At 42.0% G+C, this 14818-nt stretch overlaps 1 protein-coding gene across 1 annotated transcript in view; it reads left to right on the forward strand.

The window, feature by feature from the left end:
• The window catches only part of AKNAD1 (AKNA domain containing 1), a 53204-nt gene that overhangs the window by 14591 nt on the left and 23795 nt on the right, over positions 1-14818 (forward strand). Inside the window, exons 6-8 of the mRNA XM_071217158.1 lie at positions 5596-5729; positions 10438-10617; positions 10720-10793. Of these exons, the coding sequence (XP_071073259.1) occupies positions 5596-5729; positions 10438-10617; positions 10720-10793 (388 nt within the window). The remainder of the gene's footprint in view (positions 1-5595; positions 5730-10437; positions 10618-10719; positions 10794-14818) is intronic.

Below are 14818 nucleotides of genomic sequence, written 5' to 3' on the forward strand. Positions count from 1 at the left end.
TACCTTGTGGTAAATCTGAGACCATGGTTGGTTCAAGAGGAGAAATATAAACCATTATAAAAGGCTTGTCTGCCCATGGTCATGGTGGATATAAGGTTATAAGCATTGCTGGTATTTGGCAATTCAGTACATTAAACTTTGAAAACTCTTAAAGTAGATTTTGAAGCTATGCATTTTAGATCAAAATTTTTGCTTTTACCTCCTGGCTTGCCTTTGCATTTAATGAAATCACTAATTTATGTTGTCACCATAACAGCCTTTTTCATCAGTGCCAGGGTAGAGTATGGAAATGGGTCAATAAGCTGAGACTTGGAGAATAAGAAATAAGCTGAAGTTGAAGATAGGATTTAGGCCATTGGGTCAGCAAAAAGGCAGATGATCAAAAGTCCTGATATAGACATAAAGTCCAGGGCAGGCTATGCTTCATGAACGAGGCTGTGTAGACAGAAACCAGGAGGACGCAAATGCTAAACACACAGTTTGTTATTCATTCATTCATCATACTGACTAAATAACCCATTCATTCATTCAACAAACATTTGTCAGGCACTGCCTATATCCCAGGGATTGGAGATGAAGAAACAATTCCTTTTTCAAACAGCTTATAGTCTCCTAGGAAAAAGTGACTGCTAAACAGACAAGTAAGATGCAGCTTCAGAAATATCACAGATGATCCTAATGGCAGCCTAGAAGAATCTCATCTCTCCCAGTCAGGGGGAATTTTGGAACACTTCTTAGAAGTGACTTCAGAGGTGGCATTACAGGAAAAAAAGGGGTAAGCTTGGCAGGATAGCAAGAAAAGGAGTGTCTAGGAAAAGGAAACAGCAGATGCAGCGGCACAGGGGTAAGAACGTGCTGATGGGGTGAGGAACTGTTTGTTACTGTGATTTACGAGATGGAGTGCAGGGTACATGCAGTGAAGTAGAAAAGAGACTAGAGAGGGAGACAAAGACAAAGACTGTATCATGACCATATCAAGAAAGGCCACACCAAAGAGTCTAGATTTTATCCCGAGGTTGGATGATGGGGAAACATTGAACAATTTAAAGCCAGTGTGACAGTTTGAAGCTGGGTAGACCCCAGAAGATCATGTCCTTAGAGCTAATCCATTCCTATTCATATAAACCTACTGTCCGTGGGAACTTTTGATTAAATTACTTCAGTTAAGGGCCTCTGATTAGATCGTGTGACCCAGGGTGGTTCTTAATCCTCTTATTGGAATCCTTTATACATTGGAGAAACATGCAGAGACACAGAAAAAAAAAAAAAAAAACAAAAAAACACTCGGGAGCTAAGAGAGAAATCAATGGAACACAGAAGCTGAGAGGAACCACTGAAGCCAGAAGCTGAAAGCTACAAGGCCTGGAGGAGAGGGGAGAGATGAGTAGATGCTGCTATGTACCTGACTGCCCATAGCTGCAGCTTGGGGAAATCTCTTGATGATGCCTTCATCTGGACACTTTCATGGCCTCAGAACTGTATATTCATAAGTGAATAAATCCCCATTGTAAAAGCCAACCTATTTCTGGTATATTGCCTTGGCAGCTTTTAGTAAATGGAAACAGCCAGGAATTGAAAAAGTACCTTGAGAGCAAGACTGTAGACACAGAGATTGATTAGGAATACATAATCCAGGAAATAAGTTATAAGGGTCTGAAGCAAGGATGGCAGTGAGGATGGAGAGCGGAGAGCGGGACAAATCTAAGAGTTTAAGGAAGTGATGACAGATTGAAAAGAATGAAAAAGTGAGGGAGGATGTTCAAATGAGTTCCAGATTTCTGGCTTGGGCAACCAAGGTCAGAAACAAAAGTGGAGGAACCAGTTCAGAATGGGTGTGGGAGGCAAGATGCTGAATTCAGTTTTGGCCATTTTGAGTTTGACGTCCAAGTAAAGAGGTCGAGGGGGCAATTGGAGTAATGGATCTGGCCCTCAGAGCAGTAGTTTGAACCAGAAATGTAAATTTGAGCACAGTTGTGGGTTACAACTATGGGATGGATGAGACTGTCCAGATAAAACTTGCAGTATGAGAAGTGAAGAGGGCCAAGGATAGAATGATGGGAAACAGCAACCAGGGGGCAGGTGAAAGAAAAGGAATTCACAAAGGAGACCAATGCAGAATAACCTGAAAGGTTGGAGACAGACCTGGAGGGAAGAAGAGCTGTGAAAGCCAAGGAAAAAGATGGTTTTAAGAAGGGGGGGAGTGGATCACACCATCAAATGTTGAAGGACGGAAGGAAAGCAAGATGAGTGTGACATTTGATGAACCAAGAGGTCATAAGTGACCTTGGGAAGTGCAGTTCCAACAAAGTGGTGGATCCATAGAAGTCAGACTGCAGGGGTGAGGGAGTGAAGGACAGATAAAGGAGAGCTCCAAAAACCCAAGCTTTCAGTATCTTTGAAAACAGAATTAGAAAGGCCAGGCAAAGCAAAGAGAATTGTTCAAGGCATGAACCTTCAGAAGTGACGATTCCTGTTGGGACTGAGGACAGTAAATGTGGCTCCTGACAGTGTCAGCCTTTGTTCTGAGAGTTTAAGCCCATTTGGTTCAGGGTTGGAAGAGGCCAGACAGAGTTAAAATTAAACCCAACTTCAGCAGTATAGCATAATAGACTTTGCTATATTTGGATTTTGGAGCAGACAAAAGAGCTTACATCCTAGTTCTACTTACTGGTTATATGATCTTTGATATATTGTGGCATGTCTCCCCATCTCAGAGTTGTTATAAGAATTAAATGGAGTACCTTTAAGCCTAGAAAACTGTGTCCTGTCTTTTCTTCTGAGTTTTAATACAATTTAAATTCCAGGATTCTAAGTTATAATTCATAATTAACTTTCTTCTGTTTTTTTCTTTCTCCTCTTTCCTTTGAACACCTAATTCACTCTATGACTTCAACTGCTTCAGATTTCTACTAATCCTAACTCCTCATCTAAAACTCCAAATGTTTGTGTGTATCTTCACGTACTACCTTGTCCAATATTGACATCTTCTCTCAAACTTGTTAGTCTTTCCTAATTCCTCATTTTAGTCAGTGGAATCACATTCTTCTCACCTCCCAAGCTAGAAATCTGAGTTTTGTCTTTGATATTTTCAGTATCATCTAAGCCCTGGCAGGAACCAGAGGGCTCACTCAAATGGGATAAGCAAGGAGAATTTAATGAACATGTCTTAGTTTGCCAGGGCTGCTATGACAAATACCATATAACTGGTTTGCTTAAACAACAGGGATTTATTGTCTCACAGTTTCATGGGCTTGAAGTACAAAATCAAGGTGTTAGCAGGACCAGGATTTCTCCAAAGTCTGGAGCACTCTGGTGGTGGTTTACTGGCATTCCATGACTTAATATCTGCCTCCATCACAAGATAATCTGTCTCCTCTCTCCTCCCCTGGCTTCCACTGACAGGCTGCATCTGAGTTTCCTCTGCTTATAAGGACTCTAGCCATATGGATTAAGGTCAACCCTGACTCAGTTTGGCCTCATCTAACCAGGATCTCTGAAGATCGTATTCACCAAAGTGTCCATACCCACAGGACCAGGAGCTAGGACCTGAACATGCCTTGTGGGGGATATGATTCAATTTACCACAAAAGGCATTATTTACAACAGTGTGACTTAAGGGAAACCAATAAAAGATAGAGAAGCATCTCATGGAAGTAACACTGGGGAGCTGCTTCAACCTTAGTGCTAAAGGGAAAGGAGAAAAGCAGGTACTAGAGCCCAAAGAGAGTAGCTGTAACTATAGGAGTAGCTGACAAGCACTCTGGCCTTTGCTGGAGGGAGATGACTAATCCTTGAGGACATGGGGAAAGGGGAAACTGGGGAATAAATATCCCTACATCAACCTTGTCCAATCCTTTATCTTCTGCTGTTGCCTGCCATTAGCTGAAACCATTGAAGCCTGAGGGCAAGGGAAGCTGCTGATGCAGCCCATTAAAGGCCAGCCTTGGGAAGTGGATTTGGCTCAACGGGTAGAGCATCCACCTACCACGAAGAAGGTCCAGGGTTCAAACCCAGGGCCTCCTGACAGGTGTGGTGAGCTGCCCTTAGCACAGTGCTGATGCCCGCAAGGAGCGCCCTGCCACACAGGGGTGTCCCCCGTGCAGGGAGCCCCACACGCAAGGAGTGAGCCCCGTAAGGACAGCCACCCTGTGCGAAAAAAAGCACAGCCTGCCCAGGTGTGGCGCCGCACACACAGAGAGCTGATGCAGCAAGATGATGCAACAAAAAGAAACACAGATTCCTGGTGCCACTGAGAAGAATCCAAGCGGACACAGAAGAACACACAGTGAATGGACACAGAGAGCAGACAATGGGGTGGGGGGAGAAAAATAAATAAAAAATAAATCTTTAAAAAAGAAAGGTGGAGGATGGAGCTGGCGGAATGGAAAACATTGCCCTTGCCATTTTTTATACCCTATATCCAATATGTCTCCAAACCCTTGTTTATTCAATTTAATTAGTAATAATAATAGTTACCATCTATTGAACACTTACTATGCTCCTGGCACTCTGCCAAATGCTTTACATGCTTTATCTCATTTAATTTTCACAGTAATCTGAGGTGAAGGTTACTATTATCTCTGTTTTACGGGTGAGAAGACTGAGGCTTAGAAAGTTCAAGTTGCCCAAGATGGTACAATTCCTAAGTGACAGCACCTGAACTTGAACCCTGGTGTGTCTGACCTGTAGCCCCACATGCTATATTCTTCACCCTTGGTGATATCTCTCCCCTTCATCCCTTCTTCCCCATTTCCCTGGATACTGCCTGATCCAGGCCCTCCTGAGCATCCGCCAAGACTGAATTCACTCTCACTTCTTCCACAAGAGACTCCAACTTACAGTCTCTTTCCCCAACTGGAGTAAAATCCCTGAGACCAGGCGCCATGCCTGACACAATTGTTGGACGTCTCCTACTTCTGGCCCGGAGCCACACTTGGGCCGTGCGCAGGGAATGTTTCCTGGTTGTGGCTGCAGGGCTGAAGCCTCTGTACAAGACAAGGCCCTGAGCTGCTCGATTTAAACGCGGCCTGGTGAGCCTGTCCGTGGCGTGTGGAAGGCCCGTCCGCAGCTTTTGGCTGCCTCTGCTGCGGCTCCTTTCCCATCTCACCCTCCAGGCGCCCTGGCCCTATAGCTGCAGTTCCACTTTTAAGTTCTATGCAGCTTCACGCATTCCTCCTAGAGCTCCAATTCCCTCCTTCTAAAACTGGGATAATAAAACCTACTTTGCAACGTTTACAACACTGACGTGTGATGTGGTGGAATAAGGAATGGGAAAGGGCCTTGTAAGCTGAAAACCATCCTGCGAATACACCTGCATTAGTAAGGTCCCACCAAGGAAGCGCACAGGCCTTGAGAGAGAAACCAGAAGCGATAGTACTTTAGAGCTACATAGCATAAAGGTGTTGTGATGGTAAGATGGATCTTGGGTTGTATATAGTTTAGATACCAGACTGTGACACGAAACAGTCAGTGCTGCCGGGAGAAAGACGGCGGTTTCATTCTGGCTCTACTGTGGGATACACCCTCACTGTGTTGGGGAAGCAACTGCACGCCCAGGATTACATGTGAATGATGCCGGTGACTCTGCCACCACAGGTCCTGGAGAAACTGCAGGGACATCTCGAACTGCTGGAGCAGGAGTTTCTGGCCACCAAGGAGAAGCATCTGATCTTGCAGCAGCAAGACCACAAGCAGGAATTCCCAGCTGTCAGTGACTTTGATCCAGAAAGGTCAGGTTTAAACCAACTGCATGGGGTGGAGGGTTCAGAGCTGACCTCCCTAGGTGGGAATCTGATGTGGCTGCCGGCTTGGAGCCACTGGTCTAGGCTCAGCAGAAACTGTGCCACCAGCGAACAATGTTCCTCCACACGCATCAGATGGTTATGGGACTTTTGCTACATCTTAGGTCCTGAGCTGGGCGCTGAGTCAGATGACGCCTCCAGCACAACCAAGAATCTCCTGGAGGAGAGATCTCGTGCCACTACTTTGCCTTTTGTTGGGTGTCGTTATATGCACTTCTGAGACCAAGTGCAGCATAGAAAAACCAAAGAGAAATTCATATGTTCGCCCTGGAGGGGCCTCCCTTCTGCAAGCCCCTCTTCTCCTCCCCTCCCTTTCCTCTCCTTTTCTCCCCATCCCTGCCAGCTTCTTTCCTCTCCCTCGTTTTTCCCTTTTCTTTCCCATGTACTGAAAAATTCCAAGGGATAGTGAGCAAGAGAGGATCTTTGTTAGGTTTGTTAGTGTTGGGCTGGAGATTCACAAATTCCAATAAGGGGAAAATAGTAAGTTTAAAGTCAAATGATTCCTGGGTGAATTCACATTAGAGACTTGGATGCACACTCATATTGAAATTTGCAAATGGCCTTATTTTTTTTCCCTCAGCACCATATCTTCTCTTTCCAATCTAAACAATTTTAAGATGTATCCCAGGACTCAAAGTTAGGATTGTTTCCATATAATTTACTGGTATGAATTAAAAGAATCCATTTAGTGGGCTTGATACGTGTAAGTTCAACTCTTTCTATGAATAGCATTTTAACACAGAATCATTCCTGATGCCAAAATCTCTTAATGGTTTATGTTTTGGCACTAGCATCATGAGGTATTTTTTTCCTGAGGTACAATTTTACTTTTTCCAAATGAATGGAACCTCTGTCTGCTGTTATTTCCATCCTGAGTAAGTAGACAGCAAAGAAAGGATATTAATATTGGTTTTCAAAAAAAAAATTTTTCTCCCTGGGACGGGGGAAAGTTTCCACATGCTTTCACTATTTATTTAAAAGTTAATAGAATAAGGATATTTCTTTTTCAAGGAATCCTACTTGTTTTGGCAGTCGTTTTCAAGACAGGGCTGTCTGCACATTAAAACCCAAGTTATGTAATGCCTTATTTATATCCTAGTTACAACCACAGTGTGCCCAGCACCCGTATAAATCAAGAGTTTCCACTGCAATTACATCCCATAGACAGGAGTCCCTTTAAAGTCAGGGGAAAGGGAGGGGCTCAGCCGATCCCAAAACTTGGTTGAATTCAACCCAGGAGAAACAAAGCCTGGGCATCTTGAAACTGGCCGTCTGTACTCATGTGGGCACAACATGGTAATCGGAGCACGACCCCACAACCCTCCCGGTCTCGGTATACGGAGAAGCCACATCATCCAAAGGCTATTGTAGGTGACCTTCTGTAGGTGCAGGAATTCTGCAAATTTCTTGATTGGTCATTTGTTTACTCTAAGTCGGCTGTTCTGCTCGAATTAAAACCCTCATCTTTAAAAGGTAATGTGCAAAAATATTTGTTTGGATTCCATGTATCCTGTTTTTTCAGAGTCTGATAGCCATTTGACTCTTTCAGGTACTAGCACCAGAAACTAAGGAGTCAAGAAGTGGGGTTCTGACTCTGCCCATCTCCACTCCCTGATATTCTCAGCATGTAATCTTGCTTCCCGCTTTGGAAAAAAGATCGTGAATTCCCCCTAACATGGCTTTTCTCCATCTCCACATCTCCATGATTCACCTCTTCCTTCTTCCTTCACGCACTTTCTAACCCCTCCATCCAATCTCTTCCCCTATCTCGGGGTCTTTGCTCTAGCATTTCATTTCTCCCTTAGAAAATTTCACTCCCTCATTTCCCTCTGCTTATTCTCTCCTGCCTGCTCGATTATAAACTTGTTTTCCTATATTTTTTTGGAGTTTTAATTTTTTTCATTTTTCTGATTAGATTATTGCACTAACACTTAATGAATAAGGCAGGCTTTCCTCACTGGTGAGAGAAGCCACTTTTATCACAAACAAAAGCTCACGTTTGTGTGAACCTGGTTCTATTCCATCCCACGCTGTTTTTTAATTACTATCGTTGAGTGTATATTTTGACATTTCTTTTTCTTTTTTTAACTTTCTTTGGCATTCTTGCATACTCTTCTTATAAATAAACATATCAACTCACCGAGTTTCCTTAATAAAATCCCATTAAAATTTTGGTTAGGATTGTACAATACTAAATTTACAAATTAATTTGGGAAGAGTTAAAAATCTTTGCAACGAATATTCCCATCCAGGAACATATTTTCTTTATGTAGATTTTACATATTTTTTCATTGCTTCTTCCCAGCTATTTAAAAAATTTTTCTGGGTATTGTTAATAGATTTTTCTCTAATTGGTATATAAGATATACAGCAATTATATATTTAGCTTGTACCGGCCTACCTTATGCAATTCTTGTCTAGTGTTGTATTGGTTTTTCAGTTGATTTTCTTAATTTTTAGGTTTGACAATCATAGCATCTGAAAATAATACGTTTTTCTCCATTGTTCCCCCAAATACTTACACTTTACTTCTTTTTTTCCCTCCAATTCTTATATATATTTTTCTTTTTATTGCTTATTTCATTTGCTAGGTTTTCCAGAAAAATACTGAATAATGTGAGTGAAAGCAAGCATTTCTGGCATGTTCCTAATGTTAATGGAAATGCTTCTGAATGTGACGATTGCTGTAGGTTCAAGTAGACAAGCCTGATCAAGAAAGTTTCCTTTTATTCTTAGCATACAAGGATTAGTTGTTTGTTTGTTTTTTTAATTTAGGAAGGTGTTTGATATAAGCAAATGGGTTTTAGAAACCTATTTAGAAGGTCATGTAGTTTTTCTTCTCTAACCTATTAATGTAATGAATTATACCAATAAATATCCAAATGATGAACCATAGAAAGAGTTGTGAAATTTTTCATTTCTTTTTTATGTTTCTAAAGAGTTTAAAAGTATAGAAATTACCTGTTCCTTAATGTCTTGGTAGAACTCATCCCTAATACCACTTGGATTTGACAACTTTTAGGGGGTAGATTTTTGACAGTCTTCCATTTTTCTCTGGTTGTTAGTCTTTTCAGGTTTCCTACCTCTTTGAGTAATTTTAATAATTTATATTTTTCTAGAAACTGGTCCATGTCATCTAGATTTCAACTTTGTTGATACGGAGTTGTTCAATCCCTTTATTTAAAAATTTTCTCCAATTATTTTTCCTTTCTCACTCCTAATGTTATTTATGTTTCTCAGCGTTTCCAGTGGTTTATTTTATTGATCAAATTCCTTAAACTTCTTTTATTTCAGCTTGCTTTCATGAATCCATTTCTTTTCTTAGATTTACTTTGTATGTAGTTGTTTTTCTGTCCTCCTGTTCTAAATACTTAGCTATCATTTTTTTAAACCTTTCTCCTAATAATATTTTTTTTTTTAAAGACTTATTTATTTTCCCCCTTCCCCTCCTCCTACCCTGCAGTTTTTGCTGTCTGTGTTGTCTTCTCTTCTCATTTTCTCTCCTCTAGGATTCACCAGGATTTGATCCTGGAGACCTCTGATGGGGAAAGAGGTTCACTGTCAATTGTGCCATCTCAATTCCTGGTTTCTGCTGTGCTACACCTTGACTGTCCCCTTGTCTCTCTTTTGATGTGTCATCATCTTGTTGTGTGACTCACTTGCACCAGGCACTGGCTCACCACGCGGCACTCACACAGGCACTGGCTCGCCACGTGGGCATGCTTTCTCTTCTTTTTCACCACAAGGCCCCAGGGATCAAACCCAGGTCCTCCCATATGGTAGGCGGAAGCTCTATCACTTGAGCCTCATCTGCTTCCCTAATAATGTATTTTTAAGAATCTTAACTTCCCCACAGTACTGCTTTAACTGCATTACATTGTTTTTCATGTTATATCATCATCCACTTGTAGATTATCCCTAATTTCCATTTTCATTTCCTCTTTAATTCAAAAGTTATTTAGATGACTGTTTAAAATATTTCTAATGAGGTAGATTTTTAAAATTACGTTTTGTTATTAATTTCCAAGTGATCAGAGAATGTAGACTGTATGACTTTTAATATTTCGGAATTTATTGTGCTTTTTCTTTGTGGATTAATATGAGGAAATTTGTGTAAAAGTAATGGATTTGAAGAAAATGGATTCTTTGTTGGGTAAAACTATAGATTTATACCTGTATGTATATTTATGTACATATTACATGTAAGCATGTATAAACATACACATATTCATATAGATTAGATAATTTATTAATTAAATTATTCAGATACTTTATAAACTTTCTCTTTTTAAATTTAGCATTTAGAATCACAGCTATTAGACATCTATGGGATCTGGGCAGGTCTAGATAAGCAGGCTATTGTTTTCCCCCCAGGTTATTGCTGAGACTAGAAGCTATAAGTGAGTTTTACCAAGAATGCATAGCCAGCATGCCATGAAACAAGGATTAGAGTGCAGGCTTCACAGTAAAACTATAAACAGGATGCCAGTCAGGGCGGGTGTCCATCATTCTTCCTGTTTGAAGACAGACCACATTAATAATATAGATAAATGCAATAGTCAAGAGCTGTTGTTATTAATTAGAATGCTCCCTCGCCTAGCAGAGTGTGATTATGCCTCTGTTTATGTTTACTTAGAAAAGTAGAAGGTGAAATCTTCAAGCTGGAGATGCTACTTGGAGATGTTAAAGAGAAAATTGATGAACGCAAGTACACCACAGCTCTCTCTCTTCCTGTGAGCTCACCAGTTGCCCTGGATGACTTGGCATCCACATCTTCTCCACCCTCAAATGAGGTAACATCGCAACCTGCAGCTTAGTTTGGTGCCAGGAAATGTGGTTTTTAGGCATTTGTAGGATCCTAAATCATGGAATCACTGAATTCTATTTTAATACTTAACGAAAACATATCTTTCCAAAGTCCAGTGAATCATTTTGCTGAAAATGAAACTTCTAAAAAAATTAGAAGCTACATCAACTGTGGATTTCTGAAAAGTTTAGGATATAACAATGCAATTTAAACTGATGAACTGCTGAAGAGCTATTTCTTCTAGATGAATAGTAAAAATTTTATGGATTGTGTCTGGAAGAAATAAATTTATTAAGAAATAAATTTTCTTAATAAAGAATAGCACACTACCAAAATAATTATTTCCCTTGAGTCTACTTCTGAGTTTTCCTTCTCTCAAGTTAAATTCTTTTGGGTAGTCTATACATGCATAAAGTTGAGAATTCAAATCAATCACCGTTGTATTTGTACAATTTTTTTTTTTTTTTTGCCTCAACCATCAAAACATTTCAGACTAATCTGAATTTCTGGGAAACTGAATCAGCTGGACACATGCCTTAAACTGACTCATTCCTTACAGTATTTGAAGACACAGCCAGTGGCTGATATCCAAAATTTGAATGAGATTTGAGTCACAGCTAAGGACAAGATGATGAACATGTAAAAATGTTTGCCCTTCTAATGAGGTGTTTGCCTCCTCAAAACACATGCCTGGCAAAATCTCATTTATTCAAGGCCCAGTTTCAGAGTTATGTCATTCACCCAACCTCAATATTCAGCCCCGATCTCAGAAGAATTCTTTGCTCCGTCTTTGGTTTCCACAGCCGCGAGCCTCATTGGCCTTTCTCCACGTGTGTCCTGAATGTCTGCCTGAGTGCTTGGGGCAGAAGTCGAGGCTCAATCTAGGACACCCTGAGCTATTGTGGATTGAACACCGATTTCAATGTTTTGCAAGCAGTTTCCTCATCTTTAAATTGGGAATACTAATACCCGCCTCACAGGGTTGTTATGACGTTTAAATGAATTAATATATACACGAAGTATTTAAAACAGGATCCTGCTCAGAGTTGGCCGCACTCCCTGGGTGGTAGCTATGGTGACTAAAAATAGTGGGATGTGACGGAAAATAACGAAGTGGGGGGTGAGAATGACCAGGGAGAGATGAGGAGGGAAGGCTTGTCAGAGGAGGCGGGATCCGAACTGGGTCGTGAAGGAAGAGGAGGCGGGTAGATGGCGCCCAGGCAGGAAGCCGTGGCGGCCGGGGGTGGTCTGGGGATGAGCCACCGCCCCTGGGCCAGCGCCTTCTTGCGGTTCCCTGCAGATCCTCAAGGGGCTTCCCAGCCGCGCTTCCGCGTCCCCGGGCACGTGCGGGAGTGAGGAGCTGGGGGTGTCCCCGGCAGGAGCAGAGGAGACGCCCCCCTCGGAGGAGCTCCGTGAGCTGGAGCAGCAGGCGTGAGTTCCCGCGCCCCGGCCCCGCAGCCCCGCAGGGAGGAAGGGACCTCGCGCGGCCCGTCCCGAAAGTTCCAGGGAGGGGAGCTGGACTGAGGTACAAAACCGGGCGGGGGGCGTGGGGATGGCTCCTCCACCTTCTCCCCTGCAACCGGAGGGCCTGGCCTGACCCCTGCCGCGCGGCGAGCAGAGCCCCGGGAGGACTGGGGGTGGGCAGGCTGCACGTTCCCACCGCTCCAGAAGGGCAGGAATCAAATTTCAAACCAGATTCGAGAGAGCCCACATAATCCCCGAAAGTGGGGCTCTCAGGTAGCTCAAGAAGCGATTCTAAAATTCGAACTGCCTTTTTCCCCCGCCAGTTACCTAAACTTACAGAGCGTGGATCCCCAGCAGCAGCCGGATCGAATGGCGGCGAGGCTGTCTTCTGCCTCCAGGGTAATGCCAGCAGCCTGTCCTGGCTGCCCTCTTTTTATGCCGGTGGTTCTTTAACCGGAGCTGGTATGGCAGAATGGGACTTGGAAATCGGTGAGAGCTGCTCCTATACTAGCAGTTCCCACTTTTTCAGCACTCTGGAGAAATTCGGCTGCAGCACTGTGCTCTAGGTCAGGGCTTCTACCCCTGGAAAGTGGATCTTAAGACGTGGGCTCTGATTCAGTAGGTCTGGAGTGGGTCTGTAATTTCTAACAAGCTCCCAGGCCATGCCAAAGCCAGGCTGCTGGCTCCAGGACCACACTCTGGAGATTATTTGGTTGGGAGTGAACTGGAAATAATAGGATTAAAAATCCCTGCGTCTAAAATAATAACTATTATAATAAGCACATTCTTTTGTTCAGAACTTTACAGTTTACATAGACTTTTTGCAAAAGAGGAGTTAGAAGCTTAGAAAGGTGAGATTTGCCCAGGTTAAATCGCCAGATATCAGATCCAGATCTCCCAACTATATTCTGCTAACCTAATATGCCTTAAATACCAAAGGCTGGGGTGACCTTGTAGGCGTAGAAGCAAAAGAAAAAAAACTTTTATTTTTTAATTATAAAAGTGATCGCTATCTCAATAAAATAAAATTAGAAAGTAGCAAAAAGTATCAAGAAGGAAAATCATTTCTAAAAATGTGTTGTATATTTTCCAGTCATTTCTAAAAATGTGTGTATATTTTCCAGTCCACTTTTTCATTCTCTGCTATACATTTTTGCAAAAAAAAAAAAAAGAAGCTCTATGTTTATTTATGATCTACTTTTTTCACTTAAAAATGTATCATGGCCCTCTCTCCATGTCACCTAGCATAAACCTATAGCTTCATTTTTTAAATAGCTTCGTTTTTAACGAATACATCATATTTCATTATATGGGAGTTCCCTGATTCATTTAACCAATCACTTCTTGAGAGACATTTAGATTTTTCCAGTTCTGAAATATTCCTTCAAACAAGATATTTTACAAGCAAACTTTTGGCCATAATTGGTTATTTCCTTAGAATAAAAACCTAGGGGTGCAATTAATGTTTCAAAAAGCACATGTTTAGAAAACTCTAATTGCCTCGACTTCAGAAGAGTGGGGCCTGTCTGCAGCCCTCGGCAGTGCTCTGGAATGTCGGTGTCTCCAACTTGAGCCCGCCCTAGGATTTTATTTTTCTTTTCACCCTTTCTTAAAGTGTTGAATGAAAACTGGTATCTCATTGTTTTAATCTGTGTTTCTTAGGCTGTTTTTGAAATTCAGTCTATTTTCCTACGTTTCTTTGCCATTTGCACCTCCTCTTTGACATTAGCATTTTAACTTTTTTTAAATGATTTATTTCTCCCCACCCCCTCATTTGTTTTCATTTGCTGTGTATGTTTGTTGTGTGCTTGTATTCCATTTTAGGAGGCACTAAGAACTGAACCTGGGACCTCCCGTGTGGGAAGAGGTACCTAATTGCTTGAGTCACCTCCACTCCCTGCTTTGTTGGACCTCTCATTATGTTTTCCTCCTTGTTTCTCTTGTTGCATCATCTTGTTGCATCAGCTTGCCACGCCAGCCTGTCACATCAGTTCACTGTCTTCTTTCGGAGGCACCAGGAACTGAACCCTGGAACTCCCATGTGGTAGGGGGGAGATCTATCACTTGAGCCACATCTGCTTCCCTTACCTTATTTTCTGTAAAATTGGAAACAATGCTTTTAAAAAGACAGACAACTGGGAAAATATTAAGAGCAAGTAAAGTTCAGTGTTGAGGTCTTTACTGTACGAAGTGCTCCCATAAATGCACAAAAGAGCAGAACTGTAGTTAATTCCACAAGCTCAGGAGTCAGATGAGCACATGGCTCTGTCACTCATTGTGCAACCCCGGCAAGTTTAAATTCTCTGAAGCTCAGATTATTCATCATTAAAGCAGGGACAACATACTAGGGAGGCGGGGAGGAGTAAAGGAGACTAATGTGAGAAGCACCTGGCACATACTGAGCACTCAACAAATGGTTGCTTTTATTAGTAAGAAAACACTTGCGACCCTCCAAAAAATACATGGACCAAGGACATGAACTAAAAAGCCACAGGTAGGAAATACAGCCAATAATAAGCACAGGGTAAACTGTTTCTTTCTCTACTTTAATAACAGTGGAAATGCTAATTACACAAGGTGTCAACCTCCCACCCCCCTTTTAAATGAACAAAAACATTTTCAGATGATAATTAATCCCTGCTGCTGAGGAAGCTGTGGTGGCACGGAGCCACTTGCGATGCTGGTGGCTGTGTGATCCTTTGTGGAGAGCAGGTTGGCAAAGCCCTATCATCACACAAACACGTTC

This window comes from Dasypus novemcinctus, chromosome 9 (assembly GCF_030445035.2).
Source record: "Dasypus novemcinctus isolate mDasNov1 chromosome 9, mDasNov1.1.hap2, whole genome shotgun sequence".
NCBI classification, from domain to species: Eukaryota; Metazoa; Chordata; class Mammalia; order Cingulata; family Dasypodidae; genus Dasypus; species Dasypus novemcinctus.